The sequence below is a fragment of the Cyanistes caeruleus genome, chromosome 7 (genome assembly GCF_971803275.1).
Source record: "Cyanistes caeruleus chromosome 7, bCyaCae1.hap1.1, whole genome shotgun sequence".
NCBI classification, from domain to species: domain Eukaryota; kingdom Metazoa; phylum Chordata; class Aves; order Passeriformes; family Paridae; genus Cyanistes; species Cyanistes caeruleus.
Window position 1 is genome coordinate 32,502,285 of NC_141707.1, and position 25,550 is coordinate 32,527,834.

A 25,550-nucleotide genomic window follows, 5' to 3' on the forward strand; every position below is an offset into this window, starting at 1 on the left:
GAACAGTAAGTGAGATTAATAATCCTGTTACTGAGCACTTAAGATCATGGATCATTTCCACAGTAACATTTTCTTAATTTTTAAAATGCACCTTTTATTTGATTTAGAGGCTAGTGCTAATTTATGTAATAAGAGGGAGAAAAGCTGAAGAGAGAGTCAGTGTTTATTAACCTTGCTAATAGGAGAGGCTTTTTCAGGCAAAATGGATATATCTTAATTAGTAAAACGGTTGCACTCTCATTTAGTCAATTAATCCTTTCCAAACAAGGGAAGCAGTAGCAATTTTACTTGCAGTGAATGGAAATAAACTTGTCTGCACATTCTGTACATCAATTTACACATTCTGACTTTCCCACTTGCATCAGTAAAAATGCAGCCCTTAGATTCTCCAAATAAGGCAAATTTTCCATTATATCACTCCTTTTTCTTCCAATTAATTTTCTGTAACATCTCTGTCCATTTCGTCAAACACTGAATACAGAACTGTAAAAAGTCACCAACTGCAGGTTATAATTCTTAAGCTGTATGACCTATTTCTGAAAGTGTTCAGTAGTCAGACAGGGGTTTACTTAAATGGTCTTATGAAAACCTAAGACTTAAGATTATTTAGCCAAATTTCCTGTTCTTAGACACAGCTGGACTGGCTCTTATGGCTTATCTCCGTATGCTGGAAGGATATAAAGCACAGACATCTGCACACTACCATCAGTCCCTTTGAATTTTAGGAAGATTTTAGTGCAAGGTAATAGTATTTTCTTACCTTCTCTGTACACTGAAACCTGGCCCCTAGAAACCTTAAAACACAGAAAGGAGGATGACTTCTACATCATGGGTTTATTTCTTTGGAGGCTGGTGTCCACCACTGGAGCATGGAGATGCATGATAAATTTCCATCGGGATGACCAGGAAACTTCTGGAGAAAGGAGGCAGCGTGATATTGCTGTAAGAAAAAGAGATTAACTTTGTTTAATCACTATTGTTTCTGGACACTCATTCAATCTTTACTAGACTAGATATTTATCTGATGGATAACAGTTCCAAAGAATTATCTATGCTTGATTTACCTAAAAAGTGAATTATGAACTGTGAATGCTTTCACTGTAAACTGTGATAATGTTTTTGTCATGGTCATGTTAAGAAACATACTCAACTCTTAGCTCATCTCTTAAAAGATCAACTTTTTCCCTCAGGACTTGAAGAAGAAAAAAAAGCAGTGTGTACAAGTTCAAGCAGTTGTTTGTAGTCAAAGAAATCTGCAGATATCCAGACCTGCATTCTGAACAATCCTTTGTCAATTAGACAGTTAGCAGAAACTTAACCGCTTTTTATGTCTTTGAAGTGAGCAGAGATAGTTTGTAGCTAGTATAATACAGTCTATTCTGCAGCTTTTTCACCCTGCTTTCCCATTTTCTATCTCCCTAGGCTTTTTACATCTTGTCTACACTGATCACTCTCCGAAATAAACTTCTCTTAGGGGCTTTAAGTATGCCTGGAAAGAAGTTTGGCTCCTAGGAATGTAGTGTGTATTGCTGCAATTTCCATGCCTTTTAGTACAGAAGATTTGTGCTTTTCAGACCAAACAACCTGGACCACTGTAAAATGAGCAATCAATTCATATGGATAGAAATAATTTTGTCTAAAGTCCAGCTTGCTGAAAATAGAAGACAGCTGCAAGATGATATACTGAGAAATCTTCTTTCCTAGGAAATACAGAGCATTACAGGTTTCTCATGAAGCTCTGCAGTTCATTCACTCAACCCAGGCACGCTTTTGCCAAGACCTGTGCACTGAATTAAATCACTGAACAGATAATGAAACTTGTTTGGACATTGTCTTTGCAAACAGTAATGGTGTTCAAGGCTTCCTTTTCCTTAAAAATATCAAATGTATGGTTTACTGTCAAGTTTGAGATTTAGCAACTTACCTGCAAAAATTCAAGGACAGGTCATAACTAAAAAGAAAAACAAAATCAGAAGATTTTGGTCATGAGGTTCTTTCACATTTTATTTGAAAACCGTGGGCTGTAAATTAATTACCAAACTATTTACATGGTAGTACTGAGGTTTTCTGGTCCTTCACACCACAACAGTAGTGGGTAGTGGGCACAGTGAGTCCTAGTCCTCGACAGAGGTGGTGTTACTGGTGATTCTCTTTGCATATGAAGTTGCTGACCTCACTGAACAAAAGTAAATGTAGCTGGGACAGGAAAGGCCTCATACATTAACAGAATAAGCAGGGCTAGGCCACAAACTTTGTAAAATTACTCTTATCCCAGAATAAGGGCTTTATTGAGTGCTTTCAGCTTCAATGTCGCCAGATGTCTTTGAACTTTCTCTCCAATCTCATTCTTCTGGAGTTGAAAATGTCCATCTGAACCACTGTATGAGTTTCTGCAAGAAATTTAAAGCATCATTTGTATTTATAATAATCAGGGAAACTACTTAGGAATGTCTTCAAAATCCAAAGAAAGAGGCACTTGCAATTTCTTTTTTCATAATGAATACGGAGGCTATTCCATCACCTATGCAGAACTGGACAAATAGTGAAACTGTGGAAAGAACATTTAACTCTTGGCTTGGCCATTTAGGAAAATTAACCATCTGACAGGCAAACACAAACTGACTATTACATTTTATCCATGTAGGAATATATGCTGTGACTGCCAGAACAAGAGCAGCCACATTGAAAACCTGATTTGCCTTAAGGATAAAGATGCTGAAACTGATGTAGAGGAGCAATATGTTCTCTGTCATGTAGTGAAACAACACCCCCTCAACAACAACAAAGTACCTTTCAGTGACAACATAAAGGATTGGAACTTCATTGTTTTCTAACAAATTTTTGCTTCCCTCTTTAAAAACCCAAAATATTAGGGAAAATTTCAACAAGTAAATATCAATACCCAGAATTGTCTAATATTGAAAATTATTTTTTTTTTTTTCTGAAAATATCTAAGATTTACAAAAGAAAGAGACTTAAGGTTATCACCCAGGAAAAGCATCATCCAGCACTCTATCACTGTGGAGGAAAAAGGTCACTCTTTAGTTACACAAGCTGTCCCAAATCCCCATGTTCTGACAACCAGTGTCATAAAATGTGAAAACCAGCACTGAGTGCAACACATCTACATTTTTAGAGCAAATCAAATTCTTTTCAATCAATGCTGTAGTAATCACTAGACAGCAATCAGTGTTTGGTTAGAGACCTCACAATATGCAGCACTGTTTAAAAGTTTAATGGCTGACAGCTGAATGGGATTTCAAGGCAAATCAAATTATTCCCCTCTAAAAGTAAAGCAGACATTCAAATCTCTTGATACCTCTGAAAGTTTCAGGTTATCTTGCACATCCTGGTATCTAAGCCACATCATGACCACTTTGAAGAGGCGACAGCTGTTTAACAGAAATGAATTTGCTTGCTCCAAGGCTAGAATTCAGCACTTTCACCTGTGTTGCTCTGCAGTCACTTGTCACCCACAGTGTCTGCTGTGATGTGTGTTGGGGGAGTGTGAAGCTCAGGCAGAGCAAACATGAAACACGCGTAAGAAAAGCCAGAGAAAAAAGCACCATGCCAGGAGGAAATTCTAAGGGTCCTTTTCTCTGTCAGCATTAATAAATATCTAACCAAAAGGGTCAATGAAAAGCAAAAGTCACTGGTCCAAGAGTGTTGAACATCTCTGAGAAAGCAAGCAAACTGCCTCAAGTGTTAGATCCTACTGGTATAACCATAGTCAGAGAGATCCAGGCCAATGCATCATGTTCACAGCTGCTTTCTAAAGTAAAATCCAGAGACTGAATTTGTAGTGCAAATTTGCTCAAAGTACTAAATCTGCACCCCACTTGTGATGGAGCCCCTAGAGCATCTCAGTATGACTTTCTATGCAATTCTGAAAGGGATGCTTGACTTCAGATTCTATTCTTCTCTCCTAATTTCAAAATATACCTACCTTGCTTTTTTTGCTGATTCATTTTCATCTTCTTCTGAGAGTGCCCCCCCAGCCTGTGGAAATTCAGCTTTCACCATCTCTGGGGTAAGAATCATGTTGAACTCAGCTTCATCTGTCTCACTAAAAATTAGTAAGATGATGAACAATTTGCCTTTGTTCTTTTGAAAGTATTGTTATAGCCAACAAGAACATAAGTATGTTTTATGCAAAAGAAACTGCGCTTTTGCCTTTGAGGATCTCTTGGGACAGGTTTTGACACATCCATATAGGTGGTTTAGACATAGTCAATAAAATCATATACAGAATAGAGGAGAAGCTTACTGGTCAAGTATGTTCTCTTTGTCTCTCTCAGGTAAGTCACATAGCACTGGTGGTACATCTCTTGGAAGCATATCTAAACTGTAAGGATCCCTGTGATGGAAATGGTATTAGTTCAGTGTATTAATACTAATAGTATTTTCATATTTTGAAGCTTCACAGAAGTTGCAGTTACAATGAAGATGACATACTTTTAAATATTTGTGGAAAATCTGGCTGCACCAGAAACTGCTGTGATATGAGGGAATGTGAGCCTGAGAGATGTTGGCTACCACTGGGTGCAAGCGTCAGTAAGTCAACAAGCTTTCAGGAGAGATGTTATTGAAAGCCCAGACTGGAATTCTCCTTCCTGGGCTAGGCATTTCTTCTAATGATGTTGCTCTTAACCCACACTTCTAGAAGTTCAGTAGGAGTTTTTAATGTTGGTTTTGGATTTCTGATCAGCAATTAATTCCACCTGTAGGCCCACTTTCATCTGTGGGACTAGTGACTGATCAATGTAGTTACAAGTAGCAGAAACTAGTGCAGGATAGAGGCATTGTATGTTCAAATTTTTTCTTACCTAGGTACTGTATTTGTCAATGTGGGAATGTTAGAAAAAGTGGAATACTCCAGTGGTAAGAATTGTCTCCATTCCATTACTCCACAAATCACTTCCTGAAATGACAAGTGATACAACAATCAGACCTCTAATACATAATGCTGTGGGGAGAGAATTCTTAGCATCTTGGCTAAGAATTGAATTTGGGGAGCTGAAAATTTCAAAGATCTTTCCATCACTGTAAGGATGTGAAAATACAACAGTGAACACATGGAAAGAGCAAAGAAACAGTTAGGTATAAATAAGTGACGTGGATTAAGCCTAACTAGAACTAGTTATTCTGACCCATGTACTGACTATTTACGTGCATGTATAACTTGTATTCGAAAATATCTTCTATCTAGAATGATTCCACCTTCCATTTTGATTCCTTAGAGCAAGTTCTCAGGAAGAACATACCCAAGACAGGTACTCATACAAGAAACCCAAAAGGCCATACCTTATGATCCAGAAATTTCTTTTGTGTGACTGGAATACTGGATCCTTTGGGACATTCCTTGGTAAAGGTATATTTTGGATGAGGACAAAGATGATATTCAATATTTGATTCACAATAGGCCAAAGGAAGTAAAAGTGGAACTAATCCTGGACTGGGGTTCTAAAAACAATGAAGAGATTGTTTTAATAAATTGTTTTGAGTACCATAACAAATCAAATTAATGAAAATCCAGTTCTTAGAACTATTGTAGTGTCCCCAGATTCTCAGCTTTGTCTTGCTGTGACTGTTCTGTTTGGTATGATCCTTCATTTTCTCTCTCTTCCCCTCATTCTACAGTCTTGTCTGATTTATTCATGATCCCTGCTCTCTAAAATACAGCAATTTAGTTGTTGTCTCCAAGTCTGGAAGAAAAAAATATTTCTTAATTACTCTGAAATACATTGTTGATTCTCTGAATAGTTCAGAATCCAAGAAGGGAAAATGGACTTTCTATGGTGGAAGCCAGTGACCATTTTGCCATCCATTTTTCTGCACTAGCATCTGTTTCTGGATAAAGCCCAGTGCTGGGTAGTGTGGGATCAAGCTGTGCCTGGCTCTTACACTGATATGACAGAGGGATGAAAGAGATGCACAGAGGATCTCATCAGCACATCCACTGGAGTCCTGGCTGCATGCAGGGAGGACAAGTCTACATCATGGATGTTATGCCAAGATCACCAGACTAGCACAGTGGGCTCTGGCCCCTTGCAGCGAGGGAGGGCTGGGAGCCAGAGCCACCCAAGACAAAGTGCCATGCTGGCTGGGAGATCTGCCTGTGCCCATGCACAGCCCTGCAATGAGCCCTACAGCTGTCTCTGCCTGCTCAGAGGCACCTTAGGAACCTCCAGGCTGTGCTGCACTGTGGGAAATACCTCAGGCAGCTGGTGCCAAGTAGCACAATCTACATGACAACAGTAACAGAAAAGCCTCCCATACAAGTTGCAGTGATTTTTTTGAATCTCTGTGCACTTGGAAATGTGGTTTGGGATGCTGTGAGAACTCTTAGAAACTGTAAAGGCAACAGGATGCAATGTGAACAGAGTTTGACTTCACTTTTCTCAGTTTACCCAAGGATTAGGCAGATCTGTAATCACCCAGCTGAACAGCAGGAAAAGACTTCACCTGTCCTACCTACCTGGGCAGGAAGGTGAACTTACAGATGGACTGAGATGCCAAGATCATGGCTTTTCCTCTAACATTCAAATGGTGAAATAAATGGAGAAGAAGGGAGGGGTTCCATGGTGTTCCCAGAAATCCCGTGATCATTGATCATTTGTAGAGTGTCAGACTGGAGGAGTCACCACTTCTCTGCTTTCACTGCAATTTTGTCTTATCATCCCTTCCCTAAACTGATCAAAACCCACCCTAAACTGAAATGGTGCCCCTCTCAGTGGGATGAACTCTGTGACTCCTATCTATCAGGGCTTGCACTACGAAGAATTACTCTCACTCTGGATAGTTTTAGAACCAATCTGAGTAAGAAAATGTCCCACAAATTCCACATCAGGTTTCTGATGAAACAAGACACTTCTGCTCCCTTCTTAGGTTCTTTATGGAAGTCAACTCATACTTACAAAAATGCGAAGTGGGTTGCTTTCTGTTGGATGGACTAAAGCTTGGGGAGCAACCAGGTTTAACAGGCTGGTATCTCCTTCTGCTGCTGCTTTGTCAAAATCTGTCATCTGAGACAGTTGCCCCTCAGAAGAAGGAACTACTTGAACCAATTCATCCTTGAAAAACACAGACATCAAAGACTTTCAGGGTGTGGTAAATCTTTTGGTAAAAAATGTTGAGGCAAAATTAATCAAATAATTGTGGAAATGTAGGGTTGGGAGTGACTTTGTTACCTGGGCTCCCTGCCTCAGTGGTCGAGAAAGTTTTACAGGCTTGTAACTTGTAGCTGCATAGTGTGTGCAAAATGGCTGATACTTCATGATGTTGCAATGCTGAGGAACCTATATGCAAAGAAAAAAGATGTGCTGTAGAAAATGACAATAATCACTTTTCAGTTAATTCATAAATGGTATGGAACATTTGACTTTATTATGGACACATCACATCTCCATGGTAAAAGACACTTGGAATACTCTCCCAGAACATGGTATGTAACCAAAACTTTGAAAAGCCATACTTCACCAGGACTTTGATATTTGTGATACAATAATTTCGGCTCAGGTGATTCATCTCTGTCTGGAAAGAGGGGACTATTGCTGGCTGCAAGATGGTTACTTATGGAAACTGGTGAGATTTGGTTTTAATAAAAGCATGCTAATCATACAGCCTTATTAAGGCAACATTTTTACTGGGCTGCACAGAAGGCACTGAATCAGGCTGGAAACATTTAACTGGGCAGGTAAGAGAAACATGAGGGGGCTGTACTGACTCACCTTCAAGTCATAAAAAGGAAGAATGTGTTCGACTTTCACATCTACAGATTCAATAGGAACTAGGCCAAGAGCATCAGGTGCCTGAAAGAGAACAGGATTTAAAATCAGTAACACTGTGGGCATTTTGTTTTGTATTGGCAGCAATCCATGAGTACAGCTAATTGAAAACATATAGAAATAATTATGCAAATATTTGATTTATATATTTTGATATTTCTATTGTTCTTTCTTGGACTCCAGCATTTCAGTTTTGTTTTTTATTTCTTCTGAAAAACGGATGTTAACTAACTCTGAACATTAATGTACTGCTCACAATTTTAGGATACAATTAAGAGAATGAAAAGATTTTTTTTACTCTTTTCAGCCAAATCCATAGAAAATCTGAAGTCCTGAATTAATTTGTCAGAACCCCAGAACACCAGTCACATTGTGAAATTTTAATAAAAAGACAACCAGCCCTTTGTCTCCAACAAAATTCTATCTGGAGTGCTGACTAACATTCTAACATTTGAGTTATTGTACCTACCAAATAACTGTCTAGTTCACGAGAACTGAAAAAGGGGAATTCAAAAGGCAATATACGATCTTCAGATATGCTGGAAGAAAAGGCCTTATGTTCTTCACTCTTCTCTGCTTTGCTGAAACTCCTGCTTTCTGCCATGAGTGGAAACCAAATATTAAGATTTTGTAATATATCTTAATGCACTGTTTCAGAAATAGAATCAAACCATAAAATGTATTTCACATTTTCCTAAACCAGGATGTCTAGTAATTTTAATATAAAAAGTTAATACTTCCTAAAGACTTTAAATGTCACATCTACAAGATATGAGCACAATACCTTGAATAGCAGACAGATCTAATTTCCCCTTTCCTAAAAAGACATTACAGCCCACTCCTTCCAGCATGGTTCTCAACAAGGCTGAAACAAGTCAGAGGCCTGTCTTACACTTAATATCATTAAACCTTCTATATGCAGCATTCCTGCATCTCCTGCATCGTGGGAATTAAAAGTCCCTATCTGCAGAAGCAGGAAAAGGCCCAATATGGAACCGTGTGTCTCAGGAGCTGTCAAATTGTGTGTGTCTACAAGGAAATGGGAAATGAGAGACTCAAATTCTTCTCTGTCTCCCATTTACCCAACTGTGACTCCCATCCAAAGCCAGTTTTCTTCTATGATGTTAAATAACAAGTCACCTTTCCAGACCAGCACTTTCATTTCAGTATAAAAAATTAAAAACACTTCTGTGAGAAAACAAAGAGGACAAAAACTCAATCCAGTTCTGGCCACCTGGCAATGTGTCTCATGGTTCCTACTGTCTCATTTCACTGAGTTCAGACATCTTGCCTTCATCACATTCAGGTGTCTCTCCCCCTTCCATCCCCCCTGCAGTAAGCTCTCACATGCTGTGACTCTCACCTCTTTGACTCCACCTGATCTGTTCATTTCCCTGTCTCTCACACAGTCCTGTCTGCCCTTTCATTGTTCCTCAGGTAGAACCAGAGAATGCTTTGGGTTAGAAGGGACCTTTAAAGATCACCTACTCCAACCCTTCTGCCAGGAGCAGGGACATCTACCTCTACATGAGGTTGCCCAAAGCCCCACCCAACCAGGCCTTGAACAATTCCAGTGATGGAATAACCACAGCTTCTGCCCTGTTATTAAGCAGATAAACTGCAGGGGTAACTAACATTCCTAAGAAGAGGTAATAAAATTCTTAAACATGGTAAATAATGTGTATGAAAAATAGATGTATCTTGACTACAGCCATTTCCACCTTTTAGCAGGACCTGTTGCCATAGGACAAATGGTAATGGTTTTGAACTAAAAGAAGGTTGTTTCAGACTAAATGTAAGGAAGAACTTTCTTTGCAACAAGGATGGTAAAACACTGGAACAAGTTCCAAAGAGGTGGTGGATGTCCCATCCCTGAAAACATTTAAGGTCCTGCTCGACAGGGCTCTGAGAAACCTAATCTTGTTGAAGATGTCCCTGCTCACTACAGGAAAGTTGGACTGGATGGCCTTTAAGGTCATCCAATCTAAATCACTCTATCCCTCTACCTTGTCATACTTCTAACTTCTATATTTTTCTGGAAGACTCCTTTTTAAGGACTCTGTCTTTATGTTTATATGTAATGCACCTGACACACTGCAGCACAACCTGAATTATCATAGCCCACGGCCAAAATATCAACTTGTTCTTCTAATCCTTACCAGACACAGACCCTTTCTCCAGACCTCTGGCCTCCCTGGTCAGTCCACGGAACAGAAGCAATAAACGATTTAGACGATTCTGAACCAAAATCTGAGAGAACAATTTTTAAATTTAAGTCAAACATCCTAAGATTTACAGCCATAGAAATATTGTATATGTTACACCTGTATTTATTCTCCAGAGCTCACTCAAACATCTCTATTTGAGAATTTTTAAGATATTTTTCTGTTTAGGAGAAAATGGGAAGGAAAGATGTAGAATGGATCTCAACTCTATAATGACATGACATAATAAGTACAGTTAAAAATTTTAATTTAGACTTATAGGTTAATCAGACTTTTTTTTGGCTAGGTTCTAATCCTTCAGCTGTGTTTACTGGCATATACAGATTAAACAGAGGGTGGTCAGTTAACCAGAGCCATATGAATATTTTTGGCTCTGAGAATGAGAGTAAACAGCAACTGCACCGTGTTTTTGCCCATACCCTACAGGGTAAAAATGAAGAATCCTAGCTTTTAATACCAGATGGGGCCATTTGGTCCTCTCTTTATTTGTGCAATACAGAAAAGAGCATTTAATTTCAAGACCTCGATATTATGAATAGATCGAAGACTATCCAAACTGGACATTGGAAGACCAGGACATTTCCATTTGCTTGCTTCATTAAGATTTACTGGGGAAAGAGCAGTGGAGATGCAAGATAATAATAACCACCAAAGGAAATAAGTGATTTTACTGATTGGTCCTCAGTTTCAAGGTGTATACCTCCCTTATTTGAATTTCTACCTGTTGTTTCCCATGTTCCCATCATGCAGAATTGCAAAGATCCTCCATCATCAGTAATCTCAGAGGAGCTGGAAGGTGCTGCTCTCTCCCTCTACTTTCCAGATTAAGTGTCTCCTTACAGAGTAAGTGCTCTAAGCCCTGAACATCTTGGTGGCTCTACACTGAACTCACTCCAGCTTATTAAAATCTTTTTTCTACTAGGGGCCCAAAGCTGGGTACAGTATTCTATATGCATTTTCAAGCCTTCTATTTTGTACAGAAATATTTTTTAGTTTTTAAAAAATCTTGAATTTATCTGCATTTGTTTAGTATCAATTGCAATATGAAAGATGAGTTGAATACAAGCTTACTCCAGATCCTTATTTCCTGGTGAGGTAGGGGCATATTTATAAAAGTACCAAATCCTTAGCTAGCTGTGAACACTCCTGACGTGCTTGTTGCATGTTCTTTTGTGCTGTTTCCCAGGTGTCATGCCCTCACACTGCATTCTTGTTGATGTTCACTTTACCTTGTATGCTGCTTGTTGGAATTTCCTGAGCATCCTCTTTCTGCTGCCCCAAGGGTCATTACGGAGTAAGTTGAATGTGGGATGGACACTTGGTTGCTGCAAAGTGTATTTTAAAAAATAGAAACAGAAAAGAAAAAGGACAACCCTTTATACAACTAGATAAGGGAGAAATTTTCTCCATCCCAAGCCATTATTTGGCCTGAATCCATATGTTATTTCTAAATACTGAAATTAGGTCCAGTGAAAATATTTGCAGCATTGGCATTTAACCAGAAGCTCTCACTGCAAGGCTTAATGGGAGGTAATCACCAAGTATTTGCAGATGTAGCACAGGGAATGCAGAGATAACGTGGCATCCACAGGAATGACCAACATAGACTGACTTCAGTGCACTCCATTGACAGTTGGACAGCAGAGAGGACAGCTCTACCAAATACACACTTTATCTTGCACAGACATGAAGCTGAAATACATGTAAGGATTCAAAGCAGGCACCCAGCAAAACCAGTATCCTTTCTCAAATAATGGCACATACCCAAAGAAGAGTGAAAGACACCAAAGAGAAGGGTAAAAAAATCTAAGTACCAGAAAGGTTCCTATCAATCTGACCTGCAGGTAAAGGTTGGAAATCTTGTGAGATGTTTAATCTTACAATAAGGCATGAGAAAGCTTCTCCAGAGAGATCTTTCAGAAACAAGTAATGTATATCTCAAGTTAGGTCTGCAGATTTCCACTTGACCCTCATAGTAGATCAGAACATTTAGAGGATGAGCTGTGCATGTAGCATGGTGCTTGCCCTACCTAAAAGTAAAATGGGAAATAAGGCACTGACATAGAAATAGGAATATCAGGAGGAAAATTATTCAGTGTCAAAAATCTATGGCTGCTTGTTAGCTTGGGAGGTGATAATCTTGTATGTATATAGAAGGCTATAAAAACATATGAGCAAACCTGGTCAACATGCCGGGTAACACGTCTGAAGGAAACTTTTACTTCATCCCTCTGAAACTCCTCTTCTATGATAGGATCTCCTCTTTGGAGCTAATTTAAAGAAAAATCACATTAGCACAAAGCATCCAGTGAATTTTTTCCTCCATTACAATTAGGGAAACTCACAATGCAACATTGTGGAGGTGTCTAATAAAACACAGACTTCATTCCCTTTTAAGGTGTGATTATTGCAACCCTTAAGCAAGTAAAACAAAGCAAAAAATGTCTTTTCAGGTCTCTTTCAATCACATCTCTGTCCTAATGACACATGGTTTGCTCTGCATAGCCAAATCAGCAGTTTAGAAAATACGTGCTTCTAAACAAAGTTAACATACATCTAATTCAGTGATACATCAATCACACAATTTAGATCCTTTTTTTCACTCAATTTCCTTCTTTTTAGTATTAAATATAATGATTTATATCGCCTAATTCCAGTGGCCTTTACCCAATGTATAAATAATTTCACTCCCACAAACAGTTGGAAGTCAGTGGGATGCCAGGAAGCTACTTGAATACCCAGGAGGCACACTGGGACAAGGATTTCCTACCACCAAGTACTGCTTATTGCTGTTGTCACCTCTGTGGAAGAGGACCAGCAGTCTGCAGTGACTGGAAGAAGACAAAGACAGAGGGTATGAAGATGCCGAAGTGCAACCTGATGAATTATCTCCCCATGGCTCTGTGTGGGAGTACTGACCAGAGCTAGCTCTTTGAATGTGAGCCATTCAGGACAGCAGCTCCTCAGAGGTACGATACAAACAGAATGTTGGATGTGGCCTTTGTGCTGACAGGATTATGTAGGAATGTGGCACTCTGATGAGATTGCATGGCTGGGTGCAAATCTGCTCACTTGGACAAATACTGTTACATTTCTGATAATACCTTACCCTTCTCTCTGTCTACCTCCAAGATAAAACCCCTGAAACAGTGATGCACAGGCACAATCAAGATATGACTGCAGTAACAAGCACAACTAGCACAGGTTTGCACTGATTAATGAAGAAAAATTGAACATGTAGAGAGCTTTATACAATTCACTAGTGCACTGCACAACCTGAAAGTATAAGTTTGATTTTAAATTTAAAGAAAAAACATCAAAGACTAACCTTGTATTCCTCTTCTTCCCTTTTTCGGCTTTCAAGAATCTTTTTTTTAAACTCCACAGAGATTGGATCGCTTCCCTTATGAACTTGCCTGCATTTACAGTGAAGACAAGACAAATGTTTTACTTAATGCACAGCTTGTTTTATTCAAAGGCTAACAGACTTACTCTCATCCTAGGGTGCCTAGGTGTCCATGACATTCAGTGTAGAGCTGATCTGTGGATTTCAAATGAAACCATGATGTGCTTACAGATCCAACTGTGTTCTGCTTTGCACCATTTGATGTACAGTAGAATAATGAAATTATTAAGGTTGGAAAAATCTTCTAAAATCATTGAGTCCAGACATAACACTGCCCAACACTCCACTAAACTATGTCCACATCTATCAGCACTACATCTACATGTTTTCTGAACACTTCCAAGTGTAATTCTGCTCTTATTCTTTTATTCATTTAGCCTTGATTTATTGACAACCATGACAAATTCTTCCTTTGCCCTTAAAGGGCACAAGATGAAATGCCTGATTACAAGGTTAGCTGAACCAGGTTTTCAGCAGGTTTCTTTTTGAATGGAACAATAAGGCAATCAAAATCCTCATTGGGTACTACTGTGGATTACAACTGAGTCTGCTCTTAGCAGGAGAGGAAAAAAAATAAATAAAACAACAGTAATTTAGGTTTAAACCAAATGTATTGGGACACAAAATGGCAGCATTCTGCACTGGTGGATATTGCAGATATCATTCATAGAGGCCTTGGTTAAACAAATCCCAGCCTTGCTAACATGCTTAACTAACATGGTTAACTAACACTTACCACTTAAGACGATTTTCTGCTTCTTCTTGAATATTTTGTTTGACTTTTAGTTGAAACATAGCTTCCTGCATCTGTCTGGTTTTTTTCCCTTCTTTGCCTTGGGACATGGCTGCAGGAACATCAGAAAGCCATATCACACCTCAATCTAGATTTGAGTTTTAATTGTGAAAATTAAGATTCATTAAGATAACTATACCCATTAATACATAAAGCTAAGGTGAGAGTTCTCATAGAAATAATCTCTCAGCAATTCTGAAGCCAAGCTCCTCATCAGAGCTACAAACAATGTTAAGACCAAGTTTATGCTGCTTAATTACTTTACCTTCTTTTATGTCCTTTAACTTCAATTTGCCTGGTTCCTGAATCAAAACAGTAGCTACAGCATGCGGATTTGACAAGTCTGTGGGGAATCTGAGGTTCTGGTATTCAATTTCCTATGAGATATAAATTAATAGGAAGAAACAGAAACATAGAAGATTTCCAGCCCAGGAAAGTGCTTGTAATTATTATCTCTTCACACCTTTAGTTTTTGAATAGGCTTCGACTGGAGTTGGCTGAACCGGTCTCTTCTCCACAACACAGGTTTTCCAGACACAGCTTTTTTCTCTGGATGACTTTGTTTTTCATCAAAATATTCTTTTCTAGATGACAGAAGGACACATATTCCTTTCATAAGTACTCTCTAATGTGGCATATAAGTCAATTTTTTTCACAAAAAAATAAGTACAGCCCAAAAGGCTCAAAACCCCCTGCATCTTGCAAGGCCTCAAATAAATAAGAATAAAGAGAGGGAATGATAGAGCTGAGGATGCTCAACATTTCTTTAAGGATATGTAACTCCTCATTATATTTATATTGCTTGTTTCATTTCATATAAAGGATGGTCTAAACAAACAGTATAAAAAAACCAGGTACATGTATCAACAATAGAATTGCATCAGTGCATTGTAAGTCTCTGAAGAAACCAATGCTTAAAATGATCATAGCAAAAGGGTAGGAAATCCTATTACATGAATAGCTTTTAGAGCTGGGCATAAACCACCCAAAGACCTGTCGGCCACACATACCTCAGAGCCAGATGTGGTATTGACGTTCCTGTGAATACACACACATAGGGTTTTGAGTGAAACTCTGAAACCCGTAACTGCATTGTCATTTGTGCTGTTCCATACTCAAGAGGGGAATACTTCACAGTTACTTTGACTTTTCCATTGCCTGGAATGATTCCTGTGATTAGAGAAGAAAAACAGTAAGAGTCCATATAACATGAGCCCACTTTAGTGTGCTGGAATTGATTCTGGCCTACTTTTTTTAAAACAACTTAATTGTTTAAGTGGATGGCAGTAGGCATGGAAAATCTTTCAGGTCTCAAAACATCTTTCAAAAACTGTCTGCTGCCAGATAATAGAAGATATTTTGCAATAGCAGAGAGATTTGACAGTAGGGCTATAATATTTCATACTGCTGTGAAAATGACTGCCTGTTTATACGGAGAAATTTTGCACTTGTATCTGCTAGTTTTAAGTCTTTGGCACTTTCTGCTTTCATGGGCAAAGCATTTATAAACATATTCCTCTGTGCTTTTCCAAGCTAGGGGACTCATCTGGATTTGATGCATTACCTGTCTCTGCTTGACCTTATTTCCTAACTATCTATTCCATTATTTTCTCCACCACTTTAACCACCATTCATATTCCTAAACATTCAGGCCTTTCCCAACCTAAGTGGTTCTATGACACTGTGATTACTCTGAGCACAATGGCTTTGAGTAGGAGCTGAAACTTTTTAGTGCTTTTCAGATGGCCTTCAGCCATAGTTTCAGTCTACCAAAAATTCTGACTTAAGTTTTACTGGGATGACCCTTTTCTCAGGGATATTCTTCTGGGAAGATAAAGGCCGCATGGAGTGTTTGGAACATCCCATATTTTGTCAGAGCTGGCATTTTTTCATAGCTGGGCATTGCCCAAAGAAACTTACAGCCAAGATTGATATTTGCCATGAGGCTACAAATGACTGGCAGCATTTACCTGCAAAAGCTTTGCCTGAGGTGAAGGATTTTTCTGTACAAATACACTGTCACAAGTAACTACACTTAATAAACACAGATTTAACAAATAGAATGTTAAAGAAGTCAGCCTACCAAATGTTGGCTGGACAGTGAAGGCTCTGTGAGGCTGAATAATATCAATGTGGAATTCAAAATCTATGGGACAGCTGCACTGCAATGGGATAACATACTCCTTACTGAAAAGAGATAAAGGAAAAATTAAATTCATCAAAGTACAATTGTTCATCAATTACAAGCTGGGAAATTGTATTATACACACCATGCACTAAATCACCTGCATTCAGAGGGGTGGGTTATTTATTACTGTGAAAATCATAATTTCTCACTGTCCCAAAATAGCAAAATACTTCAGATCTTTCATCCCCCCAGGAAATAAGAGATAAATCTTGATTTTAACGCTGGACATTACTTTGTCCTACCCATACAGAATTTGATTATGGAAAAAAATTTAAAAATTACTTTCTGTAAGTTATTTATGCCTATCTTCAAATTCTTAGATTGTAGTATCTAGCAAGTACAAACAATGCAAACTGGAGCAACAATGAGTACAAAATCAGAAATCAGCCTTTTCCCATGGCCTTCCTTGTGAAAGATGATGAGGAAAGAAAGCGTTGAAAACTCCAACACATCAGAATTATGGAACTTTAACCACTGTAGAAATAATAATGCTGGGGCCTGATTTTCAAAATAGCCCTTTAAGTCTCATGCAGGTTGTATAAGGAGTATTAGCACACATTTTTTCAACCTGGCTTGCCTTTGCATGCAAGTGTTTTCATAGACCAAACTGAAACACAAAAGCTTTGGTGCACCACCATTTCATCACCCTGCAAATCAAGATCCATTTATGCAGTCTTATTTCTGTTTTTTATCAGCTGTCTGACTGAAATCCTACCCTGCTGATTAGCAAAGAATGCATGTTACACACACTGCTCCTCTGGAAAGCACATTTTAAAACGCCTAAAGAAATAAGCAATAATAGCCAAGTTCTTTTTTTCTCTGCCATATTATGGCCTGTTCACAAAGAAGATGCAATGGCAGAATGGGCAGGCCATTGGTTTTAGGGTATAGAGCAGCTTGAACAGCAAAGTGCCTTAAAAACAAGCCAAATATGTCACCTGTTGCCTGATGAACCTTCTGTACCTAGGGAGAATGGTGGGTGGTAGAATATAGATTTTATACTACATTTATGGAAGTTAAAGGCAGTTTTTTCCATTGACTTAATGGGCTATGGATTGAGCCCAAATTATCTCAGGTTCTGTGAAGTACCAGCTATCTCAGAAAACTTTCATTTTTAGAAATTTTTTAATAGTTTAATGCTGAAAAATACTGGTAAAAATTACAGTTTGAAACCACAAGTTTTGTCTTCAGAAATTCTTCCAAATTTCCTCAGGAGTATCTTTGAGTATCCCTGCTGTGTTGAAAAAAAAAATCCCATTATTTAAAATTACATTTTGTTCTCTTTCTAGTATCTTCTCTTTATCCTGAGAATATGAAAATTCTGTATACTCAGGCACTAAAACAGAGCAAATAACAGAATCACATCATGCCTAGAGGCCCCAGAATATCAGGAGTTATGTTCAGTCCTGTGAAAAACTCACAATGTTATGATTCACTGAAGTTTTAACAGACTAAAGGAGATTAGAAAAACAAACAAACAAAAAGACACAAGTGTTATTCTGCAATGCTGGGCTCATTTTTACTGCAGAATTTTGCATGTTTCTTTTATGTGCCTTCCCTATTCATATTTCTGTGCTTCAGTAAAATTCATTAGTTACTTTCAACTCATAGGCTAAGACAAAAACCACCTGCTAAGACTTTTACTTCCTATAATTCACTCAGATCTTTACACTAACACAAATCATCATAATTACAACTAATATAGCAAATATATTAGTTGTATATATACTGCACAACTAGGCCCTAATATACAGAATCTGCCTTCTCAGTTTCCCCTTCCCAGTTCCTATTAACAAATATTACTGATTACTTCATGAGAACAGTCAGTGCTATCCATGCAAAAGACAAAGTAAGATGAAGTCCAGCTCATTAAATAGTTTTAAATACAAGAATCAAAAAAAAACCCCAGGCCTATCTTCATATGTTTAGCTTGCACAGCATTTACCTTATGGTGAACATGCACCTGAAACAGCTCATATACTGAATTATTTTGCAGTCCAGATGATAGCTGAGGTTTTTCTTAAGGCTTTCAAGACATTATGTTGTATGAATAGAGGAAAATGGGATTTTTCAGGGCTTGGGCATGTCTTGCAAAATGTGGACAAATGTCTGTCCTTTAACTCACCTCTGACCAATTGATACATCAGACAGATTAATAAATGATGGAAATTCTACAACATTCATAGCAGGGTAAGCATGCATAGGAACAGCAAAGGTTTCCTCTCCCTGCAAACAAACAAACAAACAAGTGCAAATATTTATATCTTACAATTAGTAAATCATAGAATCATATAATGTTAAGGGTTGGGAGGAACCTTAAAGATCATCCAGTCCCAACAGCCCCTGCCATTGGCAGGGACACCTCCCACTAGACTGGGCTGACCAAGGCCTTATCCAACCTGGCCTTGAACACTGCCAGGGTTGGGACATCCTCAACTCCCTCCCCTGTGTTCCTGTGTCTCACCACCCTCACAGTAAAGCATTTCTTCCTAATAGCTAACCTAAACTGCCTGTCTTTCAGTTTGTACCCATTACTCCTTGTTTTATCACTATAGTTCCTGAGTCCCCCTCCAGTTTCCTTGTAGTCCCTCTCAGATACTGGAAGGCTGCTCTGAGGCCTCCATGCAACCTCCTCTTCCCCAGGCTGAAACAGCCCCAACTCTCTCAGCCTGTTACAGAAGTAAATGTTTCTCTAGTAGTTGGCCAATAAGTGGGCATAAAACATCTTCAAGATTTCACTGTTTTGTACCTCAGAATATTAGTATTCTACCTGCTTTCAGTATCCTTCTGTCTTTCCATACTTTATGCAACTCTCTAGAGCTCCTCAAAGCTGCTCAGCTAAGACATTACATCAATGTGGCACAAAGACTGATCTACTGGCAAAGAATAGCAAAATAAGTTATATAATCTTGCCTACTGCTCTGGGATGCTTACAGAGAAAAAATTTTAATTCTTTAAATTAAATACTCCAATCAAGACTCGCTGGGAATAAATCTATGTGTCTCTTGCAGATTAACTGTATCTTTATCATTATCATCATGCTCCAATACTTGTTTCATTCTATTACAACTCTGTGTTTTGCAATGAATCCTCACCTCACAGTGAAGTCGGATGCAGTCATAGTAATACCTCCATTCATCAGGGCAAAAATCAACAGTAACCACAAGGGACAAACCAGGGACAAGCCGGTGCTAGAAAATGACACAAAACAATTAGAAGCCATGTAAAAGCTGCTTATATGACACAAAACCTGTGCTGCATGCAAAGAGCAGTGTGAAGACTTTCTGGCACTTACTGTTTTGTTGTATTTGATCTGAAAATATGTAGTCTGGGGTGGTATTATGTGAAGGTTTACTGCATTGGTAGAAATATTTATCAGCTTCTGTAGAACAAAAGAACACACAAACCATGAAACACTTTACAATATAAGAGGTCAGTTAAGAATGCCAACTGTACTTTTTGTAAAACCTTCCATTGCAGAGAAGTAATAATTTCTACTTTAGCAGAAATAATTCTAAATATGCCCTGAATTTAAAAGAAAGCTATGCAAAACTTACATCCTGCATTTTTATTCTTTGGAAACAAGTTACAATTTTTAATCAAGGAATAACAGTTAGTCTTGCTAGAAAGATGCTACTATTGAACCAAATTCTGATGCTGTTTTGCTTTTGTGCAAAAGGAACAAATATTTTATTTGGAACAATTTATTGATCACTTTTAGGGACATCTCAAATAACAGTAATTACATAATACTTCATGGTTGTGTTTTGGTGTACAACCAACAAACTTTTGGATAGCGACAGTTCAGCCTGTAAATCCTCCTGCATTTGTTTACCTTCATTATATTAAAAGAACCTAGTCCAACGTAACTACCGACCTCTGTCTCAAAACATTTAAAACATGAATAACAAAGGGAGACATAGGGAAAGCAGAGAGTAGAAAAGGAAATACCCAAACCATTCACAAGGAAAGGCAATCAAACCTATGCATAGAATTTCCTTTCTCAGAATAAATTGTTCTTGGCAAAAGACCAAAGATGCTTTCAAAATTTTCCCACCAGTGAACGTGTTTGCAGACACAGTGACAGTCCAAGGACATTTTGAAAACAAGTCTCTTGTGCAGTTAAAGTCCAAATCCTTCATTCATGATGTGCAAGTCACATATCACAAGCACTGATGCAGACATGGGAATCAGGGAGTATAAAGCAGGGTGATGCTCACAGCCTGGCACGCATCTCCACCGAATTTAAGTGCTGCTTTTTAGAGCACTCCACAGGCCAAAGGCCTCATGACCACAAGAAATCAACTCAGATTCTGCTGTCCTTTTATGACCCTCAAGGGGATCCCTGTTCCAAAACTTACCAGCATCTGTTGGTGATGTTTTCCAACTTCATACCCTCCATAGTGTAACACAGCAGGCTCAGCCTGTACAACCCTGCTCCTCTGACTTTCTAAATAAATCTCTATAGACCACAAAACAAGGAGAAAAAGAGACCAGAAACACACATGATGAGTGGTACTTTCAGTGATGCAGTCTAGTTATGCTATACTGATTTATTATCAAGGAAAAAAAGAAAAGAAAAAAGAGATTATTTCTCCTTTTAAGTAGGCATGAATTTATAAATGGAAAGTTATAGCAGCCCATGATCCTGCCACCAGTTCATTTCTTGGCATCATGGCTTCAACAAGCCACCCCAAAACTTTAGGGTCAGCCAGGATCAGCACAGCTACTATTTCTTTTCTGACTACCCCTCCCACGATTTGGGCTCTCAGGAAGCTGCAATTTAAGCAACAGGATGGGAGTTACAAGAAAAACAACAGCCAAATGTGTCCTAGAATTACCACAAGGTTTGGAACAGACAGAGAGCAGGAACTTACTTGATTCCAGCAGGTGATTGGGGACAGCATGTCTTTTTTTTGGTTCCTCCACGAGGCTGCTCAGGACACTGGGTACTTTCTTGAAGGACCCCTGAGCGACTGTGATGTCTGGGGAGCCTGACTGAACCAGGTCCATGTTAGGACAGAAACAGGCTCTCAATGGCACTAAAATTCCTCAGTGTCTGGGGTCAAATGAAAACAACATAATGATCAAAGTGTCTTCTTTCACACTGATAATATCTGTTGCCTAAAACTGCCTAAAAACATTTAGGAGAGGGAGCTACTTTTTTTTCCCCTACTGAAGTAGATTACTCTGTGTGTGCTAAGTACAAGGAGAGAATGATTCCATTTCATGGAAACCTTGCTCCCACTGCAAGGCCTAGCACTTAGGGCATCTGTTCTAAGGCTCGCTGAGGACATTTTCCTTCAGGTCTGTGTAAAACATTTCTCTCTTCCTTTATGTCCCCCAGCAGAGAGGAGAGAGCAGGTTCTGTTAATTCCACTCATTAATTGAACTCATTTCTGCAGAGATTTTCCTTCAATCTCTCAAATTGCTAACTTGCAGATTAATTTTTAATTTTTAAGTATTAATATGAGGGATAAGAAAACTGGCATTTGAATCTTCTGTTTGGATAGCATCATCTGGGTTATTTGTTCAGTGAAGATAACTGTAAATGCAGAAACCCACAGGCATTACAGATCCTGTGCTAAGTATGCAGACTTATCAGAACATAAACTTCTCTAATGACAAGTGCAAATTTTACATAATAAAGACACCAGACATGATTCATCCAGCAGAAGTTATCTTCGTAAATACAGCATGCAGACCCCTTGGCTTTGCATGAACTGGAAAACCACATGGAGAAAAAGACATGATACTTTTAGAACAAGTACTGAATTCAAAAGCGATGCTCGGATTTTCAGCACTCAACAGTTTCAAAGCTGAATCATTACTCTACATCCCCCATTACGTTTTATGGTCTCATCTCTGGTATTTGTCTGATTTTCCAGTCTGCTTTAGATCTTTCAGGCACAACTTGAGAGGTGCTTCAAGCTCATAAAGTGCTGTTTTGATTTATGGCTTTGTGCAGTATTAAATAATAAATAAGCAAGAAGCTTAAAATAATGTGCTAGCAGGACCCTGGCCTTCATAATATTTTCCACTCAATAACTCCAAGCAGAAATTTTCCACTCACAATGGAAAACCTGTAATAGAAGCTGCATTATTGTGCACAACAATAAATTTCTTCTGAGGTAGAGAGACCAAACAAACTCAGAAAAAAACCCTGCAAAAGATTTCTAAACATAAGAATAAGGCTTACATTTTTTCCACTTGTGTTCTTCAGGTTTTAATTTATACCACTGCCACCCTCCTTCTCCCAGTCAGCATTCCACAGTTGGAATGCAAGATTGGAAAAGGTATAGGCAGACATAAGCCTCCTCAAAGGATTCCCGGTGTAACCTTTTCGATAATTTACAGTATTGATGCCATCATAGCTCACCAACTTCAGTAACACACTGCGTGCTGCACAAAGGGCTAACACAGGACAAATCCTTAAGGTCTGGGAATGTCTGAGAAGGTTCTTAAGAACCTGACGTTCTTAAATTTTCCAAGACAGCTGTGTCTATCGATTGTTTTTTGTGCGTGTGAAGCCACCGAGAGAGCTATGAAACCGTGGGAGCCAATGGCAAAACTCACCCCGAACGCCCTCAGACCAGGTTAATGCCCTTGTCAGCGCTCGGGCTTTCTAATCCCTTCTCGTGTCTCGGAGCTCCTCGCACCCCTCACCACACCGAAGGATGCGGAGCAAAGCCACTACAGCTGCGCGAGGCTGGGAGAGGGATCGCTGTACACACAGCCCGTACCTGCCGCTGCCACGGCCCCCAGCCTGAGGGAGCCCCGGCACGGCCCGCTTCCCCTGGCAGCTCTCCCAGAGCCCCGGCACGGCCCGCTTCCCCTGGCAGCTCTCCCGGAGCCCCGGCACGGCCCGGTTCTGGTGTTAGCCCTCCCGGAGCCCCGGCACAGCCCGGTTCCTCTAGCAGCCCTCCCAGAGCCGCGGCACAGCCCGGTTCCCCCTGTCAGCCCTCCCGGAGCCGCGGCACAGCCCGGTTCCCCCTGTGAGCCCTCACAGAGCCCCGGCACAGCCCGGTTCCCCTGTCAGCCCTCCCAGAGCCCCGGCACAGCCCGGTTCCGGCGTTAGCCCTCCCGGAGCCCCGGCACAGCCCGGTTCCCCTGTCAGCTCTCCCAGAGCCCCGGCACAGCCCGGTTCCTCTAGCAGCCCTCCCAGAGCCCCGGCACAGCCCGGTTCCCCCTGTGAGCCCTCCCAGAGCCCCGGCACAGCCCGGTTCCGGCGTTAGCCCTCCCGGAGCCCCGGCACAGCCCGGTTCCCCTGTCAGCTCTCCCAGAGCCCCGGCACAGCCCGGTTCCCCCTGTCAGCTCTCCCAGAGCCCTGGCACAGCCCGGTTCCGGCGTTAGCCCTCCCGGAGCCCCGCGGCCCGGCCCGGCCCGGCCCTCACGGCGGCCCCGCGGCGGTCGCTCGGCAACGGGGCGGCCGGGCTGGGCCGCGCCACTCTGGGCTGGGCAGAGCGGGATCCTCACAACGGCACTCCAGCTCCTCTGATAGCAAAAGTACAAAAAAAAGAGAAAGAAACAATTATTTTTTCTCCCCGTCCCCCGTAAGCATCGTTTTCAGGATTCCCGGTGTGGCCACAGACAAAGCAGAGACACTTCTTTCCCTTTAAGTGCTCTCATGTATGTACACCTAAATTTTTCTTACTTTGTTTAAAACACATTTTGAAAGGTTTATTACAATATTATTAAAACAAAACAAAACGAAACCATCCCTTTTTCTCTTTCCCCCCTCACCTCTCCCCACTCGTGTGTTCTCGCTTTCAGCATTAAGGAAACACCCCTTGGAAATTAATCCTGGAAACCATTCTTCAGTGTATTTTTCATACCACCCATAAATTATGAGGGGTTTTGCCTAAATGGGTACAGGGGAGGAGGGAAAGCAAAGAAAGCAAAGTTTTCTTCCCTTCTTTTTTGTTTTTCAGACAGCTGATCTGCACTAGGAATAAAATAAATCACTTCTAGTTTTTCTAACACAGGGGTAAAATGTGTTCAAAAGTAGTGCAACATTCATTTTGGACAAAAAGTAAGCAAGCAACCTTCAGATCATAAATTCAGATCCCAGAACACAGTACCCATACTTAGTATGATGCAATTGCTTACGGTTATTATTAAACTATTCCTATATCCTTGACATGATGTCTTAAATATAGGCATAATATAGAAAGCCAGAATTATTTCCATAATGAGTTTTTTTCTTACATATTCTAAGAATACAATTGTTCACTTTCAGTTTTTCTAACATAGAGGTAATTCCTCCTCACAATTCACATGTACATCAGACTGTTTGGACAGTGATAGCTGAGTGTAAACCAAAAACCATATCTGCTTCTGTATCAGAGGGTCTAAACATGATGCAGCTCTGGAGAAGCACTCTGTAAATTTCCTGGGAATCACCAAATCAGTGTAAAAGGCAAGTGAAAAGAGCGATTTATCAGCCTACAAAACTTCAGATTTCTTTGGGAAGGCTGATATAAATAAAGGATGTTAACCAGGGTTTAAATAGGTGATTCTTGACTCAATTTCATCTCTGTATTCCAAATGTCAGATGAAAAATGTGTGGCCTGACTGTCAAGCTGTAGTAAAGGCATTGCAAACAATTTAATTATTTAGCAAAGGGAGGAGAAAGTTTAGTTGCTTCAAGCACTAATGGAATTTTTAAGTATTAATAAATAAATATTTACAATCAAAGTTGGTTAGTATTTGATAAGTAAACAATCCTACAATCAGAGAAGTACAAAGCAAAGTAATTTCTTTTATTTACTCCTGAAGTTAAAGTAAAAAGCTTTTTGAAATTGTGTGAACAAATTCAGGTGTTTCTGTCCCAGTTTAGATATTAGACTTGAAAGCAATTCTAGCTGTGACAAATTTACAAGGGGTATACTGAGTAGGTATAAAAGCAAATACACACAGCTATTGTTTAATTAAACAAATGTCCCATTTGGGGCTTGGTGAATTCTTGGTAATAATCCTTTGTAGTCTGCAGCTGCTGTTAGGTTTCCCAGCTCTCTCTGTTTGTCCCACTGGGCTGACATCTGCTGTGAGTCAAGCAATGGTTTGTACAGGTGAGAATTTCCCAGGTTTTATTTTGCATCCATCTTCTTTCAAACACTCATTCTGCATGTGAATAAAATGGGAGGATCAC

The 25,550-nt window shown here is 39.7% G+C and overlaps 1 protein-coding gene across 7 annotated transcripts; it reads right to left on the reverse strand.

The window, feature by feature from the left end:
• Positions 1–1,977: 1,977 nt before the first annotated feature.
• Positions 1,978–23,815, reverse strand: CFAP221 (cilia and flagella associated protein 221). 7 transcript variants are annotated; one of them, XM_086896376.1, is made up of 26 exons: positions 23,479–23,796; positions 22,976–23,361; positions 21,277–21,458; positions 20,761–20,861; positions 19,695–19,781; positions 19,495–19,590; positions 19,170–19,272; positions 18,525–18,625; positions 16,295–16,398; positions 15,222–15,381; positions 14,675–14,795; positions 14,477–14,588; positions 14,155–14,263; positions 13,341–13,428; positions 12,193–12,282; positions 11,242–11,337; positions 9,947–10,037; positions 8,257–8,384; positions 7,731–7,811; positions 7,191–7,298; positions 6,918–7,073; positions 5,305–5,463; positions 4,827–4,921; positions 4,268–4,357; positions 3,947–4,066; positions 1,978–2,390 (listed from the first exon to the last, which is right to left on the reverse strand). In XM_086896376.1, the coding sequence occupies exons 8-26, from the start codon at positions 18,599–18,601 to the stop codon at positions 2,267–2,269; spliced, it is 2,109 nt and encodes a 702-aa protein (XP_086752502.1). In that variant the 5' UTR covers positions 18,602–18,625; positions 19,170–19,272; positions 19,495–19,590; positions 19,695–19,781; positions 20,761–20,861; positions 21,277–21,458; positions 22,976–23,361; positions 23,479–23,796; the 3' UTR covers positions 1,978–2,266. The 7 variants fall into 7 exon arrangements, with proteins under 7 accessions (XP_086752502.1, XP_086752503.1, XP_086752496.1 ...); XM_086896377.1 differs by having other exon boundaries at positions 19,170–19,275; XM_086896370.1 differs by lacking the exon at positions 19,170–19,272 and having other exon boundaries at positions 23,479–23,815.
• Positions 23,816–25,550: the final 1,735 nt, after the last annotated feature.